This window comes from Tenrec ecaudatus, chromosome 3 (assembly GCF_050624435.1).
Source record: "Tenrec ecaudatus isolate mTenEca1 chromosome 3, mTenEca1.hap1, whole genome shotgun sequence".
Lineage (NCBI taxonomy): Eukaryota > Metazoa > Chordata > Mammalia > Afrosoricida > Tenrecidae > Tenrec > Tenrec ecaudatus.
The window spans coordinates 180,974,453-180,988,100 of record NC_134532.1 but is presented as its reverse complement, the minus strand read 5'-3'; the positions used below and the strand labels follow the sequence as shown (position 1 = coordinate 180,988,100).

Here is a 13,648-nt window from a genome sequence, read left to right as displayed (position 1 = left end):
CTCAAGAGCCTGGCTCTAAACCATTAAACTCCCACTACCACCCGCTTACTCCCATAAAGAGTTACCGTCTCAGAAACCCAATGGGGCGGGGGGGGGGGGGGGTGGTGCTACCCTGCCCTGTAGGATCACCAGGAGTCTGACGCGACCCGGCGGCAGTGAGTCAGTTTTCTGAGTTTTCATGGTGTGCAGGGGAAAGCAAGAAGGCAGGCTTTGTTCCGGCTCAGGACAAGTCTTATAACTGTGCTGAGTCATGGGGAGAGAAGATGCAATGTTTCCTGCACAGCTACAGGACCGTCCTTGGTCCAAAGTGAATCCAAGTGCTCAGGTTCTCCAGCCTGAGAGTCCTCATCAGTCAGCGCATGGCCCCTGCCCTAGACTGTCTAGAATTCCAAAACTAGGATCACTGTTCCCATGGGGCCTCAAGGGAAAAGGCCCTGTTTCCTCATTTCTAAAATGGGGACAGAGTTCCTGGATACCACAAAGGGTTGGGACTGGCCAATCACCAAAAGGTTGGCAGTTTGAGTCCACTCAAAGGAGCCTTGGAAGAAAGACCTGGTGATATTCTTCCAAGGACTCAACCACAGGAAACCCTATGGAGTCCAGTCTACTCTGACACACCTGGTGTCACCAGGAGTCGGAATGGTGCTGTTAGACACCTTTGAGCTGCTTCCAACCCACAGCGATTCTGCACAACAGAACCAAACACCGCCCAGTCCTGCGCCGTCCTCACGATGGCTCCTGTGCTTGAACCCATTGTCACAGCCATGGTGTCAATCCATCTCCGGGAAGGGCCTTCCTCTCTTTCGCTGCCCCTCTACGTTACCAAGCAGGGACTGAAGCTGGAGCAGGAATCGACAACAGAGCGGATGGTGCTAATGCTTCTGGAAAAAAACCAATCCACTGCCATCAAGTCGATTCTGAGTCATGGCGAGCAGGCGGGGCAGAATACAAGTGCCCCTTTGGATTCCTGAGGCTGTAAATCTTGATGAGAGTAAAAGCCTCCTCTCTCCTGAGGAGAGGCTAGTGGGTTTGCTGAACTACTGACTTTGTGGTAAGCAGCCCACCGTGCCCCCCACTACTCCACCAACCCCACTGTCACGGAGTCCAGACCGGCTCGTCGCCGGGAGACCCTAAAAATGAGACCCCATAGGTGCTCTTTACAGGAGCACCGGTCTCATCTTTCTCCCCAGAGCAGTGGGTGGGTTTGAACTGTCGGCCTGGCAGTTAGCAGCTCAGGGTTTACCCAACAGCGCCTCCAGGGTTCCTCATACAGCTCTCAGCACTAATGAAAGCGCCACAAGAATACTGGCCTATTGTTATTATTACCAGGGAGATGATCTCACTGAACACAGTTTTTAATCCTGTTCCCTAAAAACACAATCTTGATTTTCATCAGCAACTATTTAAAACTCAAATAATTAGGGATTTATTCTTTAGGGATTTTTTGTTTTGTTTGCTTTTTACTTCTCCCACTGTGATTCAGAAATGCTTGCTGGTTCCCAGAACACTTTCAAACTTAGCTCCCATCAGTTTGTAGGATCTTGGGCCTGTACCACAAATTCCGCGTTCCTGGAAGGCTCCTGCTGGAAGCCGGCCTGGATAGAGTCTGTCTGTCTTACATAGTTTGGACATGTTGTCAGGAGAGACCAGTCCCTGGAGGCCATCATGCTTGGTCAAGTGGAGGGGCAGTGAAGGAGGGGAAGGCTCTCAACAAGATGGACGGCCACGGTGGCTGCAGCAACGGGCTCAGGCACAGAGCCCACGGTGAGGCTGGTGCTGGATGTGGCAGTGTGTGCTGTGTTGTGCACTGAGTCACTGTGGGTTGGAAGGACTCGATGACATTAACAATGACAACAACAACACAGTACTCAATTCCATCCCTTGAGAGCAGCGCTCTCTGCATCTCTGGGCTGAGGAGGCCTCATGGAACAATCCCACGGTCCACTTCACTGCCAAATAAAAATATTCCCCGAGATAAACAATAAATACAACTATTCCCATCAATTGTTAAAAGGATACCGCACCCAAAAGCTGGGAGGGTGTATTCTCACAGATAAAAGGTACAGTCTTTGATTTTAACACGAGATCTGCACTGCATGACCCTTATCATTTTGATGAGAGATTTTATCGGATGGACAAGAGCCTGCATCCTTTACATACAGCAGATACTACACCGTGTGGAGGCTGAAGTCTGACTCATAGGGCATCAATTTTAGAAACACTTCCGTCTTCAGCAATAAGCTTTTCCCTTCCCTCTGGAGCACTGCACATTCCCCGGGCCCTCATCTCCTGGAGAGCAAGCTTCTCCAACATTCTGCATTCCTTTACTCAATTTAAAAGAGAAAAAAACATACCCTCCCTCCTACTCTAAGCACTCTTGAAGCCAGCTTGCCCATAGATGCCAAAAAAAAAAAAAATCCCAAACTCCAAGCCATCAAGTCAATTCTGACTCAGGGGTGCCTATGAGACAGGTAGAAGGGGCTCAAGCCCGCAATCTCTGGGCTAGCAATCCAACACTTAGCCGTCTGTGCCCCTCAGGGCCTCCCAGCTTGTCCACAAACCAAAAGCAAACCCAGTGCCGCCCAGTCAATGCTAACTCATAGCAACCTTTAGCATAGAGCAGACCCGTTCCTTCAGGTTCCCAAGTCTGTAAATCTTTCCCGGAGCATATGGCTCATCCTTCTCCTGGGCTTGACCTTGTGGTTAGCAGTCCAATGGTTAACCAAATAGGCCACCCGGGCGCCTTTGTTCACAGGAACCTGTAGAAAGGATTTCCTGATGATATAAATAACACATGTTCATTATAAGCCAGCCCACCGCCAGCAGGTCAATTCCAATTCACAGCGACACGATACAGGGTTTCTGAAGCTTTGAATCTTTCTGAGGGACTGGGGGGAGGGGGGGAGGAGGGCAGTGGTGGAGAGGAGACAGCCTTAGCTTTCTCCTGAGGAGCCGCTGGGGGGTTTGAACTACAGACCTTGTCCAGTGGTTCCTGGGTAGTCTCCCCCGGGGATCCTTTGAGAATACTCATGATGGGAGGTTAAAGAACATTATATAGAACATGTTATTACATAGAATGTGGCCAGAAGGAAAGCTCCCGGTAACTCGGCATGCCAAGACTTCGTGTTGTCGGGTGCCGTGGGGCCCCTTCTGACTTACAGCGAGTCTACAAACACACAGCAGAGCACTGCCCAGGCCCGCGCCATCCACACAACGGGCAGAGCCCATGGTCGGTAGCCCCGGGTCACTCCACCTCACCTAGGGTCATTCTCATTTTCCTTTTCCAGGGAGTGTCCTTCCTGACAACGTCCGTGAGATGATGTCGCGCCATCCGAATGCCTTCCACGACATCCAACGCCTACATAAACCCAGGGCTCCGACTTCTTTTCTACTCTTTCCACGCTCGCTCCTCGCGGGGACCCAGGAACCCTGGAGCCTGGCTCTGACCAGAGACCCTGCAGCCCCTGACCCCTTATTGAAAGATGTTCCCGTGGGAGGACAACCCTGGCTACTGGTCACCGGCCTCGCTCAAAGGTTAATAAGGTTAATAAATGCAAACAAAATGCACTGATGCAGCTGGTTTCTTTCATTCTCTGTGTGGGCCGAAATCAAAATGAAAAGGATACGCTCCCAACCTTGCCAACAACGAGTAGGTACATTGAGAAAGCCAGGGGTGACCATGGGCACCTGCTCCACAGACCAATGGTGCTAAGAGGAAATGCTCTTCCAGAGACCCAGTGCTGCGCTTCAAGTCATGGTGGGAAAGAGAGGGCGGGGACGGGGGAAGGCTCGGCCAGATGTCACACAGACATCAGCAGCAAGGCACAGGACCTGGGCCCTCTGCAGGCCTGACAGAAGCTTCTCTCCCACTAACCTGCATCCCCAAAACAAAAAGCATCTCCCCTCTGACGACATTACACAAGGCTTCTAGGATCTGATTAATGCAGTGTTCCCACGCCTAATCACGACCTTCTCTCCAGCCTCGTCTGGACGGCCAGCCCACGAAGAAACCTCTAATTATCGTTCTATTAAAAAAACGAAACAAAAGGAAAGAACCAGAAACCCCGCTATTGCCTCCATCCGACGCATGGTCTCGCCAGGCGCATCAGGGTGGAGCTGCGTTTCTGTAGGGTTTGCCATGGCTGAATCTCTGGCAGATCTCCAGGCCTTTCTTTGGAGGCACCTCTGGGTGGAGTGAACCACCAGACCTTTGTTTGACAGTCAAGGATGTGAACCGCTTGTCCAAGGGAGGAAAGAATGATGGGGGGGAGGGGGGAGGAAGGGCAATGAACAAAGCAGGGCCAGGCCAAGCTGCTGAGTGCGAAAGCAACGGCCAGCCTCACATGCTCAAAGGAAAGGGCCCCTCTCCTTACCAAAGCAGGGAGGAGCCCTCGAGGCACAGTGGGTTACGCACTGGGAAGCTAACCCCTCAAGGTCAGCAGTTCAAACCCACCTGCTATTCTCCGGGAGAAAGATGAGGCTGTCTGCCCATAAAGATTTATAATCCCGGAAATCCAAAGAGGCAGTTCCACTCTGCCCTATTGGGGTGCTGTGACTCCGAATCGACTCGATGACAGTGAATGAGCTTTGTAGGACACAGTAGACACCCAAAATCGTACATCCCACCATAACACCTTCCTTTGACAGGTGGGAAAACTGCGGCCCAGAGAAGCAAGTGGATTGTCCCAAGATCAAGCAGTGAGTTACAGCAGCCAGCAAGCCCCACACAGTTTTCAGAGGGCCCTGCAAGTGGCCTGTCACCAAACCTCACTCGACCCTTGGCAGTAGAGCATCTGTCGCCTGACAAGCCGTTTGCACCCAGAGATGTGCCATCCACACGTCACAACACACAGAAAGCACACGAACAACAGTCTAGCACAGTGGTTCTCAACCTTCCTAATGCCGCGACCCTTTCACACAGTTCCTTATGTGGTGGTGACCCCCAACCATCTAATTATTTTCGTTGCTACTTCACAACTGTCATTTTGCTACTGAGATGAATCGGGCGACCCCTGTGAAAGGGTCGTTTGATCCCCAAAGGGGCCAAGACCCACAGGTTGAGAACCACTGCAAGTTTCTCATAAAACTTGGGTAACACAGGGTTATGTGTTGGTAGTCTATCACTGCTGAAAAATAAGTGAACAGCAAACAGCTTTTAAGTCTTCGTGGAAGCTTTAAAACAATGCAAAACAAATCACTTTGAAGACATGCTGCTTCAATGAAAGCTAATTCTAAGTATCAAATCAAAAATGTTTACCAGAGAAAGCTTTTGAATCATCATGGACACAGTGGAAGTCATTGGCCTGAGAACAGAGGTTGGATATTCAACGGATGCGCACTCAAAACTCAAACTCACTGTCAGCTAGTCGATTCTGACTCAGCACAATCCTACAGGGCAGTGTGGAACCGCCCCCTGTGAGTTTCGGAGACCTAGAATGCCCAGCTTGTGGTTTCAAACTGGTGACCTCGAGGTTAGCAGTCCAATGCATACATCGTACTACACCAATAGGAATCCCTCAAAGGCAGCGCTTCTCAATCTGTGGGTCCAGACCCCTTTGGGGTCGAATGACCCTTTCACAGAGGCCCCCGGATTCATAACAGTAGCAAAATGACAGTTATGAAGTAGCAACGAAAATAATTTGATGGTTGGGGTCACCACCACATGAGGAATTGTATGGAAGGGTCTCGGCATTAGGAAGGTTGAGAACCGCTGCTCAAAGGAGATTCTCTGTACCTTCAGGGGCTCCTTAATTTCACAGATTCAGACAACACTAGACCGCACAACTTGTCCGATCTCATGACATCCTCTGCTTACAACAAGCCACCCTCACTAACATGTTTTGAATTTGGTGGCTGTTTTACATCTTACGTCATTAATAGGCACTACGGACAATATGGCAGTGCGTAATTTGCCGATGTTTCCATTCTCAAATGTTCACTCGCAGATGCTTGCACGAGGGGACTTGCAAAGTTCATGGAGTTAGAAACTCACTGCCATCGAGTGGATAACGATTCACATGGACCACAGGACAGGGAAGAACTGCCCCTGGGGGTTTCAGAGACTGTACCTCTTTATGGGAATAAAAGGCTCCATCTTTCTCCTGAAACTAGTGGTTTCCAGCTGCTGATCGTGCAGGTCACAGCCCAGTGCTAACCACCAGGCCACCAGGCTCCATACAGAATGAAAAGATCATGGAAGTTCTACTCAAACTTTCTGAAGCCCCCTCCTACACAATCTCTCCAACCCCTAAGGGCAACAATCAGATTTATAGACTCTGTTGTCAAAAGCAAAAGTAAAGGGGGAAAAAAGTGAGCAAGGTATTCAATTTGTGTCAGAATAGTCCCTGACTTATGACAGAGTTATAGGTTATAAGTCAAGGACTACCTACTTGTACAGGTGAAGAGTTCAATGTCAAGCTTGACACACAGCAAGCATCGAACCAATGCCAGTCTCCTTACCCTGCTGATGGAATATAGCCCACTTAAACCTGCAAGATGTATATATAATACTTTCCTTTAAAACTTCGTAAAGGTCTGCTCTGCACACCTACAATACCGCGGGCATTACAGCACCTGGGCACTCCCTATTTTAAAGATTAACTGGAAAAGTTATAGAGGGATAGATAACACTCCAAGCTTTCCTGGAAGATAAATTTAGATATCCAGTCATCAGCCTCATCACTATCCTATTCTGGCAAGATTTTCAGTATCAGTTGCTGCTGTAACAGGTGGAACAAAAAGCATCCGATGTTTGCTTTCATTTTAGGTGGTGTGAAAAGGAATCAACAAAAAATGGAAACACGGCATAAAAAGAATACGTTTTAGGGTATTTTATCTCTGTATATTGCGGATTCTTAAGATCACTAGCAGTCTTTTCCTAAGTGATCTTGCAGTTGGCATTCAGATTAATCCAGGTCCATGTAAAACACCGGCCTCCCTCTCATGAGCTCATCAAACTTGACAACCACCACCTTCAGTTTCACAAAACAAGAGCATGCTAGCTGGTAGGGGCAAATTAGTTCAAAGTATTCATTCAAAAAGAGAATTAACAACCCAGATATCAACACCTTCCCTGGATCTCAATTTTGGAGTCTTTTCTCAAAGACCCTGAGCGAATATCTTAGGGCCATCATCACAAGCGCAGTCAGTGGTATGTGCAGGGTGGGGGGGGGTGAGAGTGTAGGGCACGAAGAAGCAGACTGCAAGAACAATCTTATATCTTTCTCCGGGTGGTGCTCATTCCAGCCCACTAGACTCTGCTGCCGCCTGTGTTCTCCCCAGTTGTCCCCCAGTCCGGAGGCTCCCCATCCTCTTTTGACAGATGCCATCTTTTCTGTGATTCTGCAAGTTCTGAGCAGCAAATCATGCTTTCCAGCTACAAACCCAGCAGGAAGGCTACCCAAGCTGATCAAGACTCCCCACTCCAGGAATTCGTCTATTCCTGAAAGGCCGGATCCGTTCATTCAGAGATGGAATAGACATGATCACTGAAAGACCCAGGTAGATCCTAGCGCCAAGGAAAAGAAACCAAATGTGTGACAGACCCAAATCCAGACCGGGATGCCAACTCTTGAGGGTCGTTTGTTTCTCAGATCGGTGAAATATACGGCTAATCTCCCAAAGTTTCCTGTTTCTTGGAATTCAAGCACCACCGCTGGCATCGTGCTATGGTCATTCTTTAGGTATGTCACCAGAGCCAACAGCCCACAATGCAAAACCAGCGGCTGAGGGACTTCAACCTGCTGTCCTCACCCAGCGCCCAGGTTTCTATATCACAGCTTCTGACACTGACCTTAAGCGCCTCTCCCTTTTGACCCTCCCTACAGGCTCCATCAATCCAGAAACGTCTGTGGACCGTCTTGGCCCTCCAGCTCCGCAGAACTGGACTCCTGAACGGCCACAACTCTCAATCTGATCTCTCCAGACAATTCCCTGTTTTTGAAATCCAAGTCTCAGCCTCCCTCCGCCCTTTGCCCCGCACCCTTCACCGACGTCCACATCACCTTTCATTGTTTCTAAGAGACTCCGCACCCAACCTGCGTCCAGTTGTCTGCAGCCTACGAATGTCATTTCGAACGTCCACCCCTCCTTTCCTCCCGGTGGACAGCAGATGGGCTTTCAGGATCCAGTGACCACATTTCCCTGATTTGGGTCCCCTTCGCACAGCCATTTTCTAGTTAAAATGCTCGCTCTGCCTCCCAGGGGAGGAATGAACTTTTCCCCCCTTGCATCTTGCAGCAGCTCGCCTCCAAGCCCCGAGAAGCCGGAGCCGGCTCCAACTCCCCGGCAGCGCGTGCGGCCGCCCAGGAGGGAGAGCCCCGCCGCGCGGCGGAAGCCGGTGCCAGGGTGCCAGGGGTGTGCGCTCTGGTCCGCCGGCGCCCACCCGCCCTCACTCTGACCCTCCGCAGCCCCCGCCTGGGCGCGCTCGCTGCCCGGCTTCCCCAGCCCAGGGCCTGCCAAGCCCGGCTGCTGAGGAATCGGGCGCCGAAAGCCGGAGAGATGGAAGTCAGGGAGGGAGCCCGCAATCGCCGTGCCACCCGGCCCTGCGGCGTGGGCGCCAGGCGCACGGGACTCCGCAGCGGGCGCCTGCCGCAGATGCGCCCGCAGCTGCTGCAGCTGTGGCCGTGGCCGTGGCTGCGGCTGGGCGGGCGGCAGTGGCCGCGCAGTCCGGGAGCCCGGGGAAGAGGAGCGGCAGCCTGGGATACGCGAAGCAGCCCGCCTGTAGGCAGCGATCGCTGCCCAGGCTCGCCCTCGCACTCCCGGGCCGCCTCGGGGCCCACGTCCGCGGCAAGGAAGAAAGCGGGGCTCACCAGCGGTGCGCGCGGCGCTCGGCTCGGCTCCGACGCCCGGCGGCTCCGCTGCGATCTCGCCCTCCCCGGAGCGCCCGGATCAGCTGCGGGTGCAGCGCGCGAGCTTCCTACTGGAGACCAGCCTGGGCTCCGGCGACTGAGCATGCCCAGTGCCGCTCCGCGAGTCCCGCGCCGGGAGCACCGCCAGCGCGATTCCACTTCTCCGGGCTTTCGCGGCGGCTGTCTAGGGGAGCCGGAGGAGCCGGGTGGGGCGGGGGCCTTGGCTGAGAAAGGCGGGGCCGGGGGGAGGGGGGCGGGAGGAGGTCAGGAGGAAGGGGGCGGGCCGCGCTCCTCGTGCGACCTCTGCAGGTGGAGGCTGCGGGGTCTCCCGCACGCCTTGGAGACGCCCACAAGGCCTTGGGGACCCTGCAGACCCGGCATCCCTACCTTGTGGCCAGGCGTCTAGACCGAAAGGCAGTTGCGCTAGCTTTATCTTGGGGCTTTCTCCTCTTCTCACACGTTGTCATTCTCTTACAGTGAGAAAATGTCCCCAGATGAGCGCTGCCCACACCCAGTCCGGCTAGGCACAAACTGTAGGCGAGACCGCCTTCCTTTTGCTTCTGTGTCCCCAACCAAATGCCACACACACACAATTTGAAAACCACAGCAACATCACAGAGAGGGGAGGCATATTGGAAACATAATTACCACCACCACACCACCCCCAATAATATATATAAATCCCTTCCCCCACCACCCCCATAGTATTCATAAATTACATGCTCTCCTGTCCTATTGGGTCGCAATGAATCAGACTTGAGTCAATGGCGGTGAGTTGGTTTTCTGAAGGGGGTACAGAGTAAGTGGCCATCGGTGCGCTGCCCCAGGCACTGTAATAATGAACGACAACCCCAAAGCATCCTTAGGAGTTGCCCTCACCTCTGCAGTAGTTCTTCATCTTACCTGCAGGGCTCCTAGAACCACAGATACTCGCTCTCTGCCATAAACGGATTGGAATTCATAATGATCCCTTAGGACAGAGTAGATAGAACTGCCTTTGAGGGCTTCTGAGACTGGTTCCAGGAGTAGAAAGCTCATCTTTCTCCCACAGAGCATCTGATGGTTTTGAACCGTTTGCCTTACGGTTAGCAGCCCAACACATAATCCACTAGCCCCCAGGGATCCTGGATAGGTAGACCTGCATAAAGAAGCGCTGGTGCCACACTGGTTAAGTGTCCAGCGGCTAGTGAAAGGTTCAGGGTCAGAATCCACCAGCCACTCCACAGGAAAAACGATGTGGCTTCAACAGATTACAGCCGTGGAGACTCTACGAGGCAGTTCTGTTGCGTGTAGTAGGGTCACTGTGAGTTGTAATGGACTTCAGCTTACCTAATTTGGGTTTGGGGTGGTTCTGTGATGGTGCTCAAGGGTCTGTATAGCTAACAAGTTCCCCAAACCAAACTTGGCATCCTGGAGTCATCCTGATTCTTAGCAACCCTCTAGAAGGCTCTTGAGACTGCTGGTCTTCAGGGGACCACACAGACTCATCCTTCTCAGCAGACTTGCTGGTGAGTTTGAACATTAGACCTCGAAGTTAGCAGCCCAAAGCCCAAGGGATGCCAATGCTGATAGCCTGAGTCTCACGCTTTCAGAGGCATTATACAACAGCCCCAAAATAGACCTGAACTTAGCAGTGATTGTGAAGGTGAGGACGGGTTGGGCAATATTACCTTCACACAGATGCCAAGTGAGGGGCTCTGATGATGTGGTCATTACTCTCTGGCAGGCTAACCTCAAGGTCAGCAGTTAGCAACCACCAGCCACTAGGAGGAGGACAGACAAGGCTTTCTACTACAGTAAAAGTTACAGTCTCCTTAAATTGCGAACAAGTTGTAGAAGGCTATGGAGGACAGTGGGAGCCCAAAACCCATGTTCAGAGAATCTAGTCAGATGGAGCTGCTGGCAGATCCCCTCTAGCCACAGGCCAGGGTCCCAACAGCTTTACTAGCAGATCCAGATCATTGCCATCTTGATTATGCTGGATCAAACTTGATACTTGGTTAGTTGACCTCTCCCTTGACCCAACCTGAATTTAGTCTAGGTCCAAATATCTCTTGATTGTTCCTTGACAAAAATTTCTTCCCTGGCTTTTAAAATATTGATGGTGCAACATGTGTGATCATGAAGGGCCAAGGGGACCAGGTTTCAAACAACAAAGGCGGGGGGGAAATCATATCACCGTGAATGAGGGGCGTGTGTGATGGGGACCCAATGCCCATCTATAGACAGCTGGACATCCCTTGCAGAGGGGTAGTGGGGAGGAGATGAGTCACTCAGGGTTCAGTGTAGCAACAATGAAACTCAAAACCTTCCTCTAGTTCTTGAACGCTTCCTCCCACCCAATTATCATGACCCCAATTCTACCTTGCAGAGCTGGTTAGACCAGAGGATGCACAGCGGTGCAGTAGGGATCTGGAAACACAGGGAATCTAGGACGGATGAACCCCTCAGGACCAGTGGTGAGAGTGGGGATGCCGGGAGGGAAGGGGGTGTAGAAAGGGGGAACGGATCTCGGGAATCTACATGTAAGCTCCTCTCTGGGGGATGGGCAACAAGAAAGTGGGTGAGGGGAGACGCCCGGCAGTGTAAGATAGGGTAGAGTAATAATTTAAAAGTTATTAAGGGTTTGTGAGTGGGGGGGAGGGAGGAAGGGGAGGGAAAAAGTAGAAGGCGAATTTTGAGAATGATGAGGGCAACGAATGTATAAGGGTGCTTTATTCAATTGATGTATGTATGGATTGTGATACGAGTTGCATGAGCCCCAATAAAATGATTTATTTTCTTTAATATTGATGGTGGTCTCCTTTTTGCTTATTATATATTTGTATTTTTATCTTTGTATTATTTTATCCTTACCACTCAAAACAAAGAGAAAAACATACTGTATATATTTACACAGTCCATCTCAAGAAATAAAATCAACAATTAAAAAACAAGAGCTACAGTCTCGGAAACCTACGGGGGGGGTCACTGGACCTAGAGCAGCAGTTCTCAACCTGTGAGTCGTGACCCCTTTGGGGGTGGAATGACCCTTTCACAAGGGTCGCTCTAGTCAGAACAGTAGCAAAATTACAGTGATGAAGTAGCAACGAAAATAATTTCATGATTGGGGTTACCACCACATGAGGAGCTGTGTGAAAGGGTCATGACATGAGGAAGGCTGAGACCCACCAGAGGATCACTGAGAGGAGGAATTGCCTCAATGGGGTGAGTTTGTTTCCTTTTGGAACAAGGTTGCCGTGAGTCTGACCCTATTCACAGCCTCCACAGCAAAGCTCCACACAAGCACACAAAGCCTTATGCCCAACCTTCCTTAAGAAAGTATTCTAAAAGGGTTCATAAAAACACCCCTTTACAAAGGAGTAGCTTGTTCCCACTCAAACTCACCCTCAAAGAATACATACAAACCTAGCCTGCCTTACTTATTCTTTATTTAAGGACTCCATGCAGCAGGAGTGATCAGTACGTATTCCTTCCTCTATCTTGAATGTAAGGAACCCTGGTAGCCTACTGGGTTTACAAGTTCAGCTGCTAACTGCAAGGTCAGCAGTTTGAACCCACTGGCACCTCTGCTAGAGAACGATGGGGCTATTTGCTTCCATAAAGAGTAACAGCCTCAGAAACCCAAAGGGGCTGTTCTACTGTGCTCTACGGGGTCATTATGAGTTGGAACAGCCTCGATGACCATGAGCTTGGGTGTTTTAAAGTGATCTTGAATGTATTGAGAACTTAATACCTGTTCATTGCAGTCCTTGGGATAAAGATGGGAGAAGAAAAAGAAAAGAAAAAAACACTGAGTAAAATGGAGGCTGAACATGATTGTGGGACAAAAGTAAAAGGAAATAGAGGAAAGAACTAGGACATTTATAGAGGTCTAAACACAGGCATGAACACATATATGACGATGGGGAAAGCGATCTATGTACATATATTTATATGCTTAGTATTAGTAGCAGATGGACATTGGGCCTCCACTCAATACTCCCTCAATGCAAGAATACTTTTTTCTATCAGCCTGGCATTCCATGCTGCTCACCTTCCAGAAATGATTGCTGAAGACAAAGTGGGTGCATAAGCAAATGTGATGAAGAAAGCTGATGGTGCCCAGCTATAAAAAGATATGGCATCTGGGATCTTAAAGGCTTGAAGATAAACAAGGGGACAATCTAGCTGAGAAGCAACAAAGCCTACCTGGAAGAAGCACACCAGCCTGTGTGATCACGAGGTGTCAATAGGATCAGGTATCAGGCATCACAGAACAAGAAATCATATCATTGTGATTGAGGGGGAGTGTGAGTGGGAACCCAAAGCCCATCTGTAGGCAATTGGATATCCCCTTACAGAAGGGTCTCCAGGAGGAGATGAACCAGTCAGGGTGCAGTATAGCATCAATGAAACATACAACTTTCCTCTAGTTCTTTAATGCTTCCCCCCTACCCCACCACCACTATCATGACCCCAATTTTACCTTACAAATCTAGCTAGACACTGGTATAGATAAGAGCTGGAAACAAAGGGAGTCCAGGGCAGATAACTCCTCAGGATCAATATTGAGAGTAGCCATACCAGGAGGTTAAGGGGAAGGTGGAGGGAGATAGAAGGAACCGATCACAACGATCTACCTATAACCCCCTCTCAGGGAGATGCACAACAGAAAAGTGGGTGAAGGGAGACATTGGTCAGTGTGAGACATGAAAAAAAAAAAAGATAAATTATCAAGGGTTCACGAGGGAGGGAGGGTGTGGGAATGATGGGAAAAATGAGAAGTTGATACCAAGGTCTCAAGTAGAATGAGTTTT

At 50.4% G+C, this 13,648-nt stretch overlaps 1 protein-coding gene across 8 annotated transcripts in view; it reads right to left on the bottom strand.

Moving 5' to 3' along the window:
* The window catches only part of APBB2 (amyloid beta precursor protein binding family B member 2), a 345,785-nt gene that overhangs the window by 330,858 nt on the left and 1,279 nt on the right, over positions 1–13,648 (bottom strand). For 3 of the 8 annotated variants that reach the window (XM_075544389.1, XM_075544390.1, XM_075544401.1), the window contains exon 1: positions 8,811–9,008. The exons of 2 other annotated variants lie outside the window; for them this stretch is intronic. In XM_075544389.1, coding sequence (XP_075400504.1) covers positions 8,811–8,954 — 144 coding nt within the window. In that variant the 5' untranslated portion in view covers positions 8,955–9,008. Of the gene's footprint in view, positions 1–8,810; positions 9,009–13,648 lie in introns of those variants that run through there. 3 more of the 8 variants (XM_075544386.1, XM_075544387.1, XM_075544391.1) reach the window with 2 other exon arrangements.